General features: G+C 41.5%; 1 protein-coding gene across 4 annotated transcripts in view; it reads right to left on the bottom strand.

Annotated features, from left to right (window-relative positions):
- The window catches only part of plxna4 (plexin A4), a 248351-nt gene that overhangs the window by 86616 nt on the left and 144904 nt on the right, over positions 1–16831 (bottom strand). For all 4 annotated transcript variants that reach the window (XM_086202084.1, XM_086202085.1, XM_086202083.1 and 1 more), the window contains 2 exons: positions 15348–15476; positions 2516–2616 (listed from right to left, as the gene is read on the bottom strand). In XM_086202084.1, the coding sequence (XP_086058210.1) occupies positions 2516–2616; positions 15348–15476 (230 nt within the window). The remainder of the gene's footprint in view (positions 1–2515; positions 2617–15347; positions 15477–16831) is intronic.

Here is a 16831-nt window from a genome sequence, read left to right as displayed (position 1 = left end):
TCTATCTTGTGAATATCAAATAAGTCAACTCACACTGAATATGTTGTATTTGTTATGGCAAAGACATGCTTGAAGAGGAGGGCGATGGGTCAGGGAGTGTGTGTGTGTTTGTGAGAGTGTGCGCGCGCGTGCGTGCGTGCGTGTGTGTGTGTGTGTGTGTGTGTGTGTGTGTGCGTGCGTGTGTGAGAGATGGAGAGGCTTGATGCTTACAGTTTTTTCCACTGCATTTCTTTTTAAAGAACATGCTGGAATGATCAGGCTTCAGACTGATCTCGCAGCCCTCACACAGTCATCTTTAAATAAATGTTATTACTCCTGGGATGTTGCTTAGGGCCCATAAAAGCATCATAACCTTGGACTTGTCCTAGCAGCTAATTGTTTTTTCAATCAGCCACAAAGGGCTAAAACAGACCAGTTAATGCTGAAAGCTGATGTGCACATGCATGTGTGACCTTCACTGTCAGTGCACATTCAGTACAACACTCCTGATTGTCTGTGTTTGTGTGGGCGCCTTATAAATTGCGACCTCATCTTGACCTTAAGAACTCTTCAGATTTTGCCCCACTGGTCTACGTTCCTTTATGTTCTTCTTAAACATTATAAAAAGATTAAAATATGTATTTATATCATCTCACATAATATTATCATATTTAAGGTATGGTATACTATAGGTACCAAGGGAATGTAAAATCTACAACTGAACTGGAGTGAAAGGAACTAAATAAAAATTTCTGGTTGCGATCGAAAGCTTTGAACCAAAGAAGGCAGACAGCGGGTGGACAAGTGTGATTAAAAGGGCATCAAGTACTGCCTGCAGGGTAGTGGAGGTTGCCCTCAGGGGGGTTTCAGTTACACCAAAACCCTGTTAAGAATTCTAAAGCTGAGTATGGTGAGCGGTGAGGAGGAGGGACCTTGAGAAAGGTAAAGCTACGGTCAATCTATCATACCAGATTGTGCTTTTTATGTGTGTTTTTGAAATAGAAAGGTGAGGGAGAGAAGACAAAGGTAGAACTGTCAAGAGGCATGTTGGTGTACATACACACTTTCTCAGCCTGTTTCTCACACAAGCACACACTCTCACCCTTGTGATGGTCAAACATCTAGACAGCTTCGACTGACTCATCTTGTAGGATTACTGGGGCCCATTCTCATTTGAGCAACTTGACACCAATTCTCCAACAAAAAGAGAGTCTGTGTGTGTGTGTGTGTGTGTGTGTGTGTGTGTGTGTGTGTGTGTGTGTGTGTGTATGAGAAAGAGAGTGTGTGTGTGAGGAGAGGGGTGAGCTGAGGTGAGACGGTTCTATCAGGTTAAGTGTGACAGGCCAATCTGTGGCGACCCATTTGCTCTGACTGGGATGATGTCCAGAGCGTTAATGGGTTTGCACACACTCGTACACACAAACAGCAGATGTTACTGTCTAAGTGGGGATGGGCTATTTACATTAAGTCATTCATAAGCCATCCATCTCAAATGAATGCAGAAAGTTGCAAAGTTTAGCAAATGGCTATAAACACATTAGACCCTACAAGTATGGTGGGCCCCTGGTTTTGGTAGACCAAACATAAAAAGGTGATAAAAATCAGAACAAGCTAACATATTATAGCATGGCAAGCAACCTACCCCTCCTCTTATAAACAAGGAGATGTTAATTTTGTAGTCTGAGCCAGTAGACCCTCTCTCCATCACCTGTCTAAGCATCTCCTGCCCTCTTCTCACAGTGCTCGTCTGCCCTCTGTACTTTCAGTGGCAGCTGGGATAAAGGTGCTAAATGTACTCTGTCTCACTCACACACACACTTACACACTTGCTCTACCCAAGGGCCAGGGCCAACACAAGAAACCAATTTTCAATTTACAGTGGAGTGGGAAATATCCCTGCCCCCAGCAAGCACTATCTCCCACTTCTATCTTGAGGGACAGGGGTTTGACATCTGTGGTGTGTGTGTGTGTGTGTGTGTGTATTTGTGTGTGCGTGCGTGTGTGTGTGTGTGCGAGAATGACCAAGGCCAGAAAGTGAAACAGCTTAACAAGAGTGAATGGTAGTTAATGAGGTCATATCTAAGACTTCATTCAGCTGTTTTCCACCACTAACAGAAGCTGTCAGTCTCCTTGTGAAGGTTGGTGTGGCCCATCAGAACCCTGGCACTGCTCGTCAATGTCTGGGCTCTCACCAGGCTCTGGTTTCAGGGCTGTTAAACAATGCCAGTGGTTCGGTTTGGTTATAGATCCAAAGGGGGAATTGGAACAGAGCCGAGCCCTAAGGAAAGCAATCTGAGACTTGGTCTGGGTTGGCCAGAGACGTCTCTGAGTGTTCCACAGATTGTGTGCTGGGCATGGGCCAGCCATCATGGAGGTAGGAGACCAAGAACAGCATTCCCCAGACAGCCAAGTTAATCATGAGTCAGAGTTGGAAGTAAGTGAAATATAGTGTTTGCCTGACTGGAGATTGAAAGAGAAATACACATGTTTGTGCGAGGAATGCATACAAGTCTGGGATAATTCTAGCGGTACTTACATGTTATGCAGGACACACCAGCCACAGTGGGGGTCTCCTGATCCAAGACATTCACTGCAGGTTGTGTACTGACCACAGGCCTCCACTGGCACCCTTGACAGCTATGAAGACACATAAAACAACATGGGAGAGGATGCAATGAGCAGGGGGGGAAATGCTCTGTAGTATTAGAGACATATTGTGTTGGGTATGTTTGTTTTTGAGGAATTTGAAAGCATGAAAAGTATCTGCATGCAATGAAGGCTGTGTCCTATTACTGGTATCTGGTACTCATTTGGAGTCGCGAGGTCACGTGACATAGCTGAAAATACTCATTTTATGGCAGATTATGACTCTCACACTACAACAAAAAACAATTATTTTTCCACAGTTACACGGTGACTTAAAGAACCCTCCTACAGTAAGACATGCATCATAAATTTCTATTTGGCGTGTACTTTTACCTTAAAAGCTAATTGAAATCACAAAAGGAGCTGTTAGTAGAGTGACAATAAAAGACTGCAGGGAGTTTAAATTTCCTTTCCGATTGTGGAAACGCACAAGAAAACCAATTCAATTACTACAAAGACAGCAACTTTTTTTCCCGGAACTGTATGGTCATACAGGAAGAGGTGACAGGAAGGTGAATAGTTGCAACCTTAAACTTAATTTTTTTGTTTTGCTGCATGATTTAAAAAGAACAATAATATTTAGCAAACCAAATAAAGTTATATATTGTTACTGCAAAGCACTTTGACAGCGTATAGTTGTGACAGAACAGATTTTCATGAAAATATCACTGCCAGACATTTTCCATCTTTTCCTGCGGCTCCATATGGAGAGCCACTGGGGACAGCAGTCCATCTACGATGATGTATAGCACTGCCAATTCAAACTGGCATTGATTGGCACTGACTGGCACGGGCCCTGAGTGACCGAGCGCAAGGGGCAAAGCTGAGGTAGATCTTGGCTGTCCCCGCCTCTTGTCGCCATGGCAACGGCATGCAATAATAGGTGTCGCTGGCATTTTTGATTAATGAGCCGTCATTGGTGGATAACCGCTGTCACTCACACTGCTCATCGATGACAGCTGAGAAATGGAGAGGACATCATCAGTGTGCGACTGATACTGGGTAATGATTAAGGTGCGACTCTGCGTGTGTGTTTGTGGCTGCTGCACACTAGCTGGCATTTCAGTCTTCATATAGGAGTTTTGGAATTGGAGCAAAAGGTAAAAAGGTCTTCTTTCTCTGTCACATGCAGTTAATCTTCTTTCATAAGTGAGAAAGGCCAAGGCAAGGCAGGTTAGGCTACGAGCTGTTTGACATAAAAACAAACTGTAAACACGTCAGGTTCACTGCTACTTTGAATGAGCATGAACCCCAAGCGTTATAGTTCGTTTTTAGTTCATCAAAGTATTTATGGATTACTGCAAGCACCCAGAGCTCTCATCTCCTCAAAGGAGAATATAGAATATGCACATAGTGCCACCAAGATTAGTTCATTCATCTCCTCCTTTCAAAAAATGAGTCTCCAGGATCTTCAGTGAATTCCATCAATATATGCTCAACATTTGTGCTGACCATAATTTTAAAAGTTAGCTGGGAAAGAAAGATCCAGACTACAATCAGGTTGAAGGCATCTGTGTCCAAGACAATGAGCTAAAGCCATCTAAATATTAGTCTTATTTCTTGTGTTACCATCCACCTTTCTGTCAAATCTACGTAATCAAAATCCATCCATTTTTTGATATCTTGGTAAAACAATCCAACTAACAAACAGACATATCAGTGATCACGTGACCACCTTGGTGGTGACCATAATACCGTATTATTGCATATAGAAGAGAGCGAGGTATCCTGTACATACAGACGTTCAGGCCAGATTGTGTCATTTTATACCTAAAAGACAATTCACCAAATAACCTCACAGCTAGAAATAGGTGCTGAGCATTTTTGGGGTCTTCCTGTACAACTCAAGATATAAGTGGTGCAATTATACATGTCCTGGCTGCACATTTTACTGAATAAAAAAATATTCAAGGGCGCAAAAGGAACCATAATTAGATCATCCAATGTAGGGCATGACAGAGTAACAAGAGATCAGAAATTCCTATGCATGGTGGTATCTCTAAAGCACAGCCGAGCACTGAAGGCTGTTCTCTGTTGGACGCAGAATATCACACTGCATATCTCTGCCTAACAGTTTCTTTCTCTCTCTCTCTCTCTCTCTCTCTCTCTCTCTCTCTCTCTCTCAAAATAAAGGCACACAAAATCAATGCTGCACATTTGCACACGCTCACTATAGAAGTCCAACTTCTACACGTGTGTGCAAGCAGATGCATGTTAACAACGGGGATTCACACGCTGCCACTGATGTCAGACGCTGACAGACTAGCACGATGGAGATACTCTGAAAACACGCCACTGACATCATTCTCTCCCTCACTGTCTACATTTATGTCGTCTCTGTGTATCTCTCACTGCACTATAAATGGCATACTCCGGCAGACATTTGTGCACGTGCATATACACACTGACACAGATTTAACACACGGCTCAATGAATTCTGAGGGGGTGGATCTCCTTGTCAAAGTCAAGAGGAATCCTGCGTGTTATTACAGATTAAAAAACAATGGAAGTGCATCTTTGTGTGTTTAGTGCATGTGCGGTTTGTTGTGTTTTGCCCTCCCTACTGCGTAGAGGCATATTTGCATTAGCCAGATAAAGGGAATGAGTTTGAGATGGAATCAGAGCGTGTGCAAGTGTGTGTGATCAAACCGAACACTGATCCTTGCTGCATCTCACATGATAGATTCCCTCCCTTCCTGTCACTCTCCACCAACTCCTGCTCCTAAGAAGTGCCTCAGCTCACTGCCAGCAAAAACAACCCAGCTAGCCACTCATGAGAAAGACCATTGTGTTAGTCTAGAGGGGATTTCATCTGTCAAAGCCTTATCATGAGTGTATGAAACCACAATCTCCTTGTGTCCGTGCGCGTGTGTTTATGTAATCTACGTAGCTGTGTCACCTCATCAAGTGGTTTGTTATGTCGTGATTTTGCCATAAAAGCTAAGCACCCAGACAGAACTGTAGCAAACAATGCCACCATATCTGAACACTTTATAATTTAACACTTCATCGGTGCCAGACACGACACATCCCAGTCAGAGCAACACACACCACCCACCTGTTCACACAAAATACACACACACACACAGATTTAGCCTTCATAGAATGGAAGAGACCTCCTGATGCCTGTCGAGGTCTTAGATGCCTGCATCTGGGGAAATGGTTTTCTCAACAGATAACACACACACACACACACACACACACACACACAGGCACGCACACACACACACAAACACACATTCAGACCCTAGCAGAGGTGATGGGTGCCAATGTGAGCCCTGTGTTCCAGAGCACGCTTCCTGATATCATTCATTCTTCCTCCGTCCCTGTCTGCCTTTCTTTAGCACCGAGATGCTCTGAAGTGTGTAAGATCATACATTCATCATCTCTACAGAGGCTCTGTTCTCTATCTGACACACACACAAACTTTTATAAATAAAAAAAAGAAAAAAAAGAAATGGGGATTTGGTGGCTAAACGACCCAATGCACCCCTTGTCTCTGCCATCTCGATATCACATTCATTTCATGCTATCTTCATCGTGGGCTTTGCAGGAGAGGCAACCATTATGCCTGACTGTCTCTCCACTATGGCTGTTCTATCATATCAGCAGGGATAAATACAGGGATGGGGTGCATGGCATTTATAATTCCCAGATGAGCAAATGACAGCCATTACAGCCAGCACTCTCTCTCCTTTCACAATAGGGAGAGATGGAAGCCTCTGAATATAATCATGCTTTTAAAAAAGGGCCAAGATCACAGAAGTACTTGATGCCTTAATATGCAGGGGTACAGAGAGGAAGACGCACTCGATCATTTAGTGTGGTGGCACAGTGGCAGTTGATTATATGTAAAGTACTGTATATATACAGTGAATGTGGGAGTGTTGTGTCTGGGCAGAGTTTTAAGCATATTCATGAGTTTCCACTTCAAGATCTGTATCAATGCACTGAAGGTTTGTTTTTCTTTCTCTCTCTTTTTCTCATAACATTACGCCTTTTTGTCAACCTGCAGCGGGAAAATGATCATTTCTTAAATCTGCGGAGGCTTTTCTTATCAACTAACTCTTCTCCATCTCTAGTCCTCTTTTTTATCTTTTTCCTCTCCTGCACTTGTGATAAAACAGATCCCACCTGCAGCAAAGTTCCACCATTCAAAATGAAGAGAGAGACAGAGAAATTAACGGGATAGTCCAAACCTGCTCTACAGCCTGCAGGGCACCCTGAACTTCTCTCATTTTCTCCCGTCTACCCCCTAGCTAGCTCAGTCTTTTCTCCTCTTTCGCTGTGGAAATTTGTTCACTATTTTGGCACAAAGCTGGCCCATCAATGCTTTTACATGTGAAGCACAAAATCGATTCCATGTAATTGGGTTTAATGTGTGAACTCATAAGACTGACTGCCCGTTCTTTTGTTTGTCAATATTTAACTGCATATGCATTGTTTCTATTTCATATGTTTTCTAATACTTCTGTTGCTCTATGATCCACCTGACTCAATGTTGAATAGTAGAATGAAAGACTTAAAATAACATTTACTCTTGTTTTGCACCACCGCACAATGTCCTCTAATTACACATAATTACAAAATAGTCCTCACAAATGTTTGTTTATTTTTGGCCTCATTCAGCTGTATATCTTTTCTGCATTTGTAAGTACTGCTGAAAAATGCTTTGTATGTCCTGTAGATTCTGATGCTGCTGTGATAAATTAGGAGCAGGTAAATACAGTAAAAGAGACATATTTATCATTCGTCATTATACTTGTTTTTGTCTCTGATTAAATATCCTTGAGTGATGTTCATTACGGCAAGCAAATCAGCTCCAATCATGAGATTGAAAAAATGAGATCGTAGTTTATATTATGACAAATGTGGATAATAATTCCTAACCTGCTGTTATCGAAACAGCACGAGTTAGAAGAGGAAACATAATTCCCATGAGGTCGGACTTAATACAAGTGTTTCCTAACATGCCTTAGGATATTACACACATTCGTCTGTTCTGGGTCTTCACCTTTACCGCTAACATTCTGGTCCGTCTCTTTATCACTGAATATTCATTGATTGTCATTTATTCATTAAGTCATTTACAGGTCTTCCTCTCTCTCCCTCTTTTCTATCCTACCTCCCGCCTCCCCAGCTGGGTGGAGGAGACATTGACATGGAAGGCAAATGAAGCGAGGGACACATCAACAAGCCTCTACCTTGTCACAGCTGACGCACCTCGCAATCTGTCAAACAGCAACCAACGGTGTGATATCATGAACTCAGTTACTGTAGGAGAGCAGTGCGATATTGTTTTCATTTGACGTTCTGAAGAGGTCAAATGAGAAAGCCATCCATTGGCCTGTCAAGATTGTCAACGCATGACAAATGACTCCGATACAATCAATCATTTTCACTTATCTTTCCATTTGAAGGATGACAGACCCTCCCCGTATTTAAAAGAAGACAGGCCAAGTTTAAGGGAGTTTACTGTATACGTTGAAGGGTCCTGCATGTTACATAGTAAAACATTTTTACCAACAAATTTGGCAACACATTTGCCTTTCAAGCACTGACAAATAGAAGTCTTTAACTCACAAACACGTTTTCCCCACTGAGTCCCTTCTATGGGACTCAAGAAAGAAGAGAGCGCCAGCCAGGTATATTGAGCTTGAAGCTAATGGCAATGTTTGGCTAACAGCAGCAACAGCTACAAAACAACAGCAAACCTATCCAAAAACATGTCTTTACAAACTCTCATGCACATCATCTGGTATAATCCATGACTTCTTTATTCAGCTGGATGCTCAGTCATCCACAAACATTTTAAATTGAGCAAAAAAACAAATTATACCACTTTGTCGTGTCTCTGCGCTGGTTCACAGCAGACCTGAGCCGAATCAACTGGTTCACGGTATAATGCATAAAGTAAATATTATAATGTGTACTGCTTTTGAGCTCAAACTGAAGTGAATTAGTGGGAATTTGGCTGGATGAAGAAGATGTGGATTATACAGCACAAAGTGCTTGTAAATGATTTTGGGTAGTTTTGCTGCTGTTTTTTGTTTTGTTGCTTTAGCTAGCCATAAGACAGAATTAGCTTCAAGCTAGATTCATGTGGCTGGCTCTTGCTGCAATCTGGAGTCACAAAGAAGTAACATAAGAGGGGAAAAAACATTCTCATGAGCTCAGGATACCTATTTTTGACTTGACAGGAAAAAAAAATTTTTTTTTTTAGTGAAGTATAACTTTAAGATCAGTTGTAAACTCACACTGCCTACTTGCTCTAACATGATGCTAATGCTGCTCCGGTCCTCAGAGCTAAATGCATAATGAAAACATGATGGATGCCCAGAGAAAGTGCATTTAAGGTGTACACTATGGTGTGATTTGACCCTTGGCTACAAGATGTGCATTTAGTCTGCAATACCTTGAAGTGAATTGTGGCCAGACTTGCACAGCATAAGTTGCATCATCCTGAATAATCAGGCCTGCTAAAGACAGACGAAGCGCCAGAAGATGGTGATGACTCACATGAGTGACAAATTTGACTGTGTCCCTGTTGTATATAGCATGTAAGCACTCTGAGTAAGAGAGAGAAACCACAGATTCAGAAATCTACAGAGAGAGAGAGAGAGAAAGAGAGAGAGAGAACAACAGAGAGAAAAAGAGCAAAGACAAAAGCAAAACTTCAAAAGGGGCTGTGAGTGAGCCAAGATTTTACTTCAACCTTGTCTGCTCCACTTCGTTGACATTTTTCAGAAATGTGTCAGGCAGCAATGGCTGAAACGCATCAGCTCTGTTCAACGTCCTTGTTAGACCACAGGAGCCTGCAGCTATAACTGGGACACAACATAATATGCACATCTAAACACCTTCAAAACTCACAGTCTCACACTAGGCGGGGTGAGGAAGCCACACTCTGAGGGATGTGGTAAAAAGTTTCCCGCTGGTAGAAATTAAAGGATGCTGATATTAAACATCTTTCATGAGATGCGAGACACGATACTTGCACAAATTGGCTTGTCGGATTTCCCTTGGGGGGTTCATAACAGAAAAAAAAGCCTTTTTGCCTTTGAACGATCTCACCCCACTATGGTACACATTTTCAATAATTCACACTTACAGATCTGCATTTGCTACACTGACTATAAATAATTTAGCCCCTTGAGTGCAGCAGTCGTAGCACTTTCCAGCAACAGTTTATATTCTGCTATGTTTCCACGCTTTAAGAAAATCTTAACAGCTACAATTGATATATTTTTTGGGATACTTTATCCAATGACAACGTGCAATATCATAGTTAGTGGTCAGCCCATTGTTAGGCTGCATCTCTAATTCAAAGTGCTGTTATATGATAGCAGAATAGCTCAAGAGCCACGTTTTCCCTCAGGACTTGATAGAGATCCCATCTAAAGGACAGAAAATATTGCACTTAATTCACCAGGTGGAAACATGATGAGGATAATGTTGCCTGGCAACTGCTGGATGAGTAAATAAGCTTAAGCATAAATAAGTAATAAATAAGTTTGCCATATGAACTACCATATGTCCGTGTTGTGTTCACAACTTGTTTCCGCCGCCTCTAAGTGGCAGTTAATGTAGGTTTCATCATTAAATCCATGTAGCGACATACTGGATGCAGCCGCTAACTGACTTAACAGTTGCTGGCAGGAAAGGTTGATGTGTTCGCTGGGTTGCTGGAGGTTAATGGTATGGCTATGGGAACATTACCGAGAGGATTGAATGACTGCAACAACAGAAACGGCTTGAACTGTTCCCAAATGCCCTGGAACCTACGTCAAGACTCAGCACAGCCAACTGCTGAGTAATGAGGAAGACCTTGCAAATCCTGTTGCATTGTGATTGTTTCACTGTGATCAGGCAAGAAAGTGCTGCTTTTATTTCAATACATTTCTTTTATTTTGCAGTTTTCGGTTTTAGATGTGGCTTTGTGTATTCAGATGCAGATGTAAACGCTTTTTTTTTTCATCTTTAAGAATAACTATGTTAAAAATTAAATGATTATTGCTGAATCCTAAATGTTTTTTACACAAAAGTGATAGGACCAAAATGCTACGAGCGTATATATTTCTCTTTTTCTTACGTCTGCCCCAAGTATTCACAAGTATGCTGCCCCCAGATGTGGAGTGAGAACTTTACGGTAAAGCACAAGTGGGTTAAGCTACCAATGGCAGCTTTAAAATGAATACTCTATTAATATATGATTTCTAGTGTTAATCAAATACTGAACCAACAGTGAAATGACCTCCCCAACCTCCAGTGCCACCGTCTCATTCATCCCCTTCATTATAGTTGACAGATGAAGCAGTGTTAACAGAATAGTAAGAGTGTGAACTACAATAGCAGCTCATATTAATAATGGGATTGACCTGCCTTGTCACTCAAACCACAACCCGGACATCTATAATCACAACCCATTCTATTAATCTGACCGTCCTCTTTATACCAGGAACATCTATTTAACCCACTAATAAGATGACTTGTATACTGTATCTGCATGTGTGTGAGAGAGAGGGAGAGAGAGAGGGAGGGAGAGAAAGAGAGAGAGAATATGAGGGGGGAAAAGAAATATGCAGTGAGAAAGAGAATGAGAGATCCAATTAGAGGACAGCCAATCACTGGATTAATGAGAGGGTAGGGATGACAGATTACTCTGCTAGTGAGGAGCAGTAATAAAGCAGAGAAATGGGGGATGGAAAATGGTAGTAAGAGAAGGGTTAGAAAGGCAAAGATGGAAGATGAAAAGGTCAAACCTTTGTAAAAATAGACAAGAATGAAGGTTGACGACAGAAAAAAAACACAATCCTCAAAGAAAAAGAAACTCAACACACACATTCACAAAATTGGGAAAGAGGGTGTTGCAAGAATGAGAGAAAAATGGAAAGGATGGGGAAATTAAGCCTCTGGAAGAAAATAATGACTGATTTGATTAATGCTTTTGCGTGTTCGCTTGCATTTGGCCAGCTCGAACCGAGACGAGCAGTTAGCACGACACCCTCTGTAAACCAGTATGAACCCTAGGTATATACCCGCAATAATCTATTCATTAATGAGTTGTCATTCAGTCTTACAGACATAAAAACTTGGGTTTACATTTCTTGATTCACTCTGAGATCGACAAGGTAAAAGCTACACTGCCTTTAACCAGCACGCACAAATCACAAGACTGTTCCAGCCATTAGAAAACTAGCAAGTAAAGCGTCTGGGAGAATTATTTTGACTTCCTTCGATTTCTTTTGGGGACTGAGAAGGATGATGACTGTAAAGTTCACATTTAAATGAAAAGGTTTCTCCGAGATGTCGACACTCTCAATTCTGAAAAATTAATTAATCAATTAAATAAAATGACAAAAGTGAACCAAATTTCTCCAAAATGATGACTAAAACTTAACCAAAATCAGTTGCTCCACAAAATACAACAGAAACATCAAGGCTCACCGTAAAGAAATCAGGTCAGTTTTCGTTAGAAGTAGAATACCACGCTGTAATGAGTATAAGCCATCCCTGATTATAAGAACATCCCATTTTTTTTCCAGATGTATATTATTGTATATTCAGAACCATCTAATAAATGTGAACAGTTTTCAGTTCTTTCAATAAAACCTAAGATGTGGATGATTAAAAATGATAGGAATAACGAGGCTATTTGATGCAGAACCAAGACTAAATTCAAATAGTTGCAAAACTTACATGTTACCTGACTACATTGTGTCTATATGGTTTCCCTGTAGCCACTGAACCAACACGTCCCCTTCAAAAGCTTAAAATAAACATCTGCAGCCCTTAATAGACAGTTCTAACACAGTATCTGTGATCCGTGTCCCTCTGTCACCCTCAGATCATTGCTGTTTAGTTCTGGACCCTCTACTCTGTCTAAGCTGTATTCAGAGGGGTTTTGTCTCTCCATCCACCCCAGGCCTGGCATCACCAATCTGAAGGAGAGCTTTCAAGTCTGTCTGGGAACAGCAGGGGTTGGGGGGAGCTGTATCGATCAGCTCTGATCTCTGTCTCCTGTTGTGGGCCGCCTTCTCTTCTCTCTTTCAGAATTTCTCCCTTATTCCATCTACAGTACTCTCTGAGTGTCTTGGTCCCAGGCCCCTGTAACAGCTGGTGGCCTCCAGCTATCGACCAGCTCGAGCTGCTTTCATCATGTTCGCCACCACTGGGGATCTGGAATGTGCATGTATGTGCCGTGTTACTCTAGACCACTACACTGATCCAGCAAGGGGGACTACTTTAATAACTCCTGCATGGAAATGTGACCACTACAAGCTGGGATTTATCTATGAGTACAGATCTGCTTGTTAAGCATAAGATTCGGTTACTGATGACAAGTACCTCTTAGCCACAATAGATGCTTCTGAAATTTAGCTTCTATCTTTCATTGAGTCCACATGTGGTAAAAAATAAACCTGATGTACGCAAATTTGTTTTGCTAACTGTCCTTTTAGATGAAGCAACTTGAGCTCATCCTCTTTAGCCTTTGAAGACATTTTAAAACAGATTTTGTTTGTCCCTTTTGGATCTCCATAATATTTACCACAGCATTATTCGTTGATTTATTAATCGTTTTGTGCTATATTGCTATGTTTGCCATATCTTGTGTATTGCCTGCCTGTCAAGGGCTGTTTCTTGCATTTTAATTTTCAATCTTGTTTGGAGGTGCCCTGCAAAAAATGTTCACGATGAGACTTGGAAATCTGCATCGGCGTCTAGGATCACAGGAACAGTGTTACTAATAAACACTACAAATTCTACTGACTCCCAGGAACATGAAGGTATTGCAGTAAAAAGAGAAAAATAGTGTCATTCTGGTGGAGTTTTAGTCTTTCATTTTCTTCAGCCTTCAGCACTACAGGAACATGTGTTTGTGTGTGTGTGTGTGTGTGTGTGTGTGTGTGTAGTGAGTTTATGGGTGTATTTTTGTGCGCTTGCTGTGTGTATGTCTTTTGTTCATTAACTGCTCTCTATATTTATGTATATGATGATTCCCAGATGCTCTTAATTTCACTTAGTGAAGGTCAGCACTGTAACTAGGCTAATAAACTGGATAATAGTCTAATTAGTAGTCTTCTCCCCAAAGGAAAAAAAAGGACAGCAAAACTCACTTACTTGTTGTTATTTCTTTCTAAATATATTCTAATTGGTATGCAAATTAAAAATGCTAAATTTCTAACACAAATTTGGGTGCTAAAAGTGGGACATAAATGGATCTAGCAATATCCTTTTACTCTGTAATGTCATCTGTAAGCCCAATTACAAGGAATAAATAATAGTCTGACATTAATGGTTACCAGATCTGCTAAATGGTGACAAAACAGGACCCTAAATGTCCTTGTTCTGCTGTCTCCCTGCGTTTTCTCTCACTCTCATGGCAGATAGACTCAGCAAAGGCGGTCTGACCTGTATTTAAAACTGTCATCTCAGTCTGCTGATATTTTTAAGTGTTGCAACACCAATCTGAGGACTTGCATGCAAACAATGTATGCACAAATAAAAAAAACTGTGCTGCACATGTGTAAATGCTGACACTTTAAGTGTGCCAGAATGGTCTATATAGGCATGCTGAATGCTACAGACAATATACTAGGATAACTCTGCTGTTGCTGCCAACAAAACAGCAAGATAGGCATCTGTGATTATGTGACAAGAGATAAAGAGGAGGGAGAGAGAGTGAATGATAGGCATGCCATCTGGAGCGGTTGCATTAAAAATGGAGTATATCTTCTTTGCACTGCAGTGACTCACGATTGTTTAAGGAATTACTAGACAGATCATTGCTAGCTTGTTCAGATTCTCTTAAACTGTATCATTCATGGCAAGGCTAGACCAAAGATTCAAGATGAAATTTGTAACAAATTGCAGTGTGAAGGTCTACAAAATGCAATGAGATAGTGTGTCGTTTCACACTGGCTTGAATTTGGTCTCATCCTGAACCATTAGTCTAAACCAACCTGACGAGTGTGTCAGGGGACAGCTACTGTGATGATGGGTTAACAAATCACATGGTACACACAGGTCACTGACTCTCTCAGGATCTGTTGAAAAATTGCTTTGTCTGGCAAAACACAAATGATCTTTGGCACATAACAGTGACTAAAAACTTAACTTTTTGTGTTAATGCATTTAAAAATCTACCACAGTGAGTCATCTGTGTGTGTGTGTGTGTGTGTGTGTGTGTGTGTGTGTGTGTGTGTGTGTGTGTGTGTGCGCACGCACGCATTAGTGTGGACGCAGCATGTGTGTAATGGACTTTCTGTGACGCTATTTTAGCAAACTTTTTGCCTCTGATAGAGGTATTCTGAGTCTCTCTGTGTCTGTGTCCATTACACAGAGTGCTGCTATTTCACTGCACATTCTGTGTCATCAAAGGCACTAAGAGAGATGATGTGTGTAAATCTGTCCCTGCACAGACATCGAGACAGACTCCACACACACATAACCGATGGACCTCTCTGTCTCCCTGTAATTCAACACATGCATTGACTCCAGCTCCATTCGCAGTTCTTATGAAAGGACATTTTCTCTCCAGCTGCCAAACTGCCATGAAAACTTCTATGGCTGTACAACAGAGATTATATCACCCTCTGACATTAGAAACTGATAAAGACCACTTGTAATGACATTAGGCTGTCCACAGGTGTGTGTGTGTGTGTGTGTGTGTGTGTGTGTGTGTGTGTGTGTGTGTGTGTGTGTGTGTGTGTGTGTCTGACCTGGCCCTCAGACATGACGTAGAGGTAGTGGTGATCAGAGGAGAAAGCCATGTCTTTGAGGATGGGTCCATTTTCCACTGCCTGAATCGTTTCATACTGCAGAGCACGAGAGGAGCCGTCCACTCGGATCTGGAAAGACACAAAGAACATTTTAAAAAATCTTACATTTCCAATCATAACAGACCGCAGAGCAACGTGTAGAGTAGTAACACCACCAAAAAAGGTATCCTTAACACCAGTATATTTAAATGTTTTATGTTGGCAACCCGATGCTGCTACAATTTAAGGATGGGTAGATTTTCTTTAGGATATGGTTTGGTTGTCCAAGGATACTTGTTATCAGCCTGATACTGTTGCAAAATGCTGGTGCAAATTTATTCTTTCAGTTCCTATAATTACAAGAAATCTTAAAAGCTTTCAACAGATACAGTAGACCTTGCACATTTAGTATGAAGTATATCATGAAAACTACATTTTATGAATTATATAAATGTAATCCTGCCGGTCATTATAGGAGCAATAGTAGCAACACATGGGGTGCAAGGGTCAAGCTGTTTCAACCTGTGACTCTCAGATAGATTATCACACAATTAAACAAACACACACACACACACACACACACACACACACACACACACACACACACACACACACACACACACACACACACACACACACACACACCATTGACCCTAAAATTCCAATGAACTTTGAATAAACTGCTGCTCTTTCTGTTCCAGCATCAGACACTGTGCGCTTTCTCCAGGGACTTGTGTCATCAACAAAGGTTGAGTCTATGCCTACAGAGTGTGTAATTTCATGTAAAGTGTCATTAAAAGGATACTTTTTAACATTATGATAGGCAAAGTTGCACTTTCAAAGCAGATTACCTCAGGATTTCCCCATGCATCATGGCTTTCTGCGCCGTATCCGAGAAGCTCATCTTTCTCTATTACAGTTTCAGCCATTCAAAAGTGATTATGGTAATTAGGCATCTGGGCAAAAGGTGTGGTCCGTGGGCCCCCAGGTGTGTTTACTCAGCAGAAAGTGTGTGCTATTGGAGCCACTCACACACTTGGTGGTGCCCAGACATCTGCTTACATCGACTTATACACACATGCACTGGGGTGTGTTCCAGATGAACCTTTCTAAATCAGGTCCTGTGGCTGTAATTTCCTGCTCTGACAATACCTACTCAAGCAACTTTCATCACCCTGTAGAATACATGCAAACACACTGACACACAGGGGCCGTGTGGGGTTGCGGACAGGTGTAGAGAAGCCTTGTTATAGTTGTGATGACTCGCAGTAGTTCTTTGCACTCTTCAGCACTTAAGGGTTCACAGGTAAAAGGCATGATTTGGAGATAATTGGACAGGAAGCAGATGGTCGAGCAGGCAGGTGAGTCACTTAATGATTAATTATAATATGCTGATAACAAGTTACTCAATGCCATCTTCATGAGCATATCCCTAAAAAAAAAAA

Source organism: Aulostomus chinensis, chromosome 4 (genome assembly GCF_037954235.1).
Source record: "Aulostomus chinensis isolate RoL2024-O1b breed Wild chromosome 4, RoL_Achi_v1.0, whole genome shotgun sequence".
In the NCBI taxonomy this organism is placed as follows: Eukaryota; Metazoa; Chordata; class Actinopteri; order Syngnathiformes; family Aulostomidae; genus Aulostomus; species Aulostomus chinensis.
The sequence above is the reverse complement of the archived record's forward strand: the minus strand, read 5'-3'. Positions and strand labels throughout refer to the sequence as shown.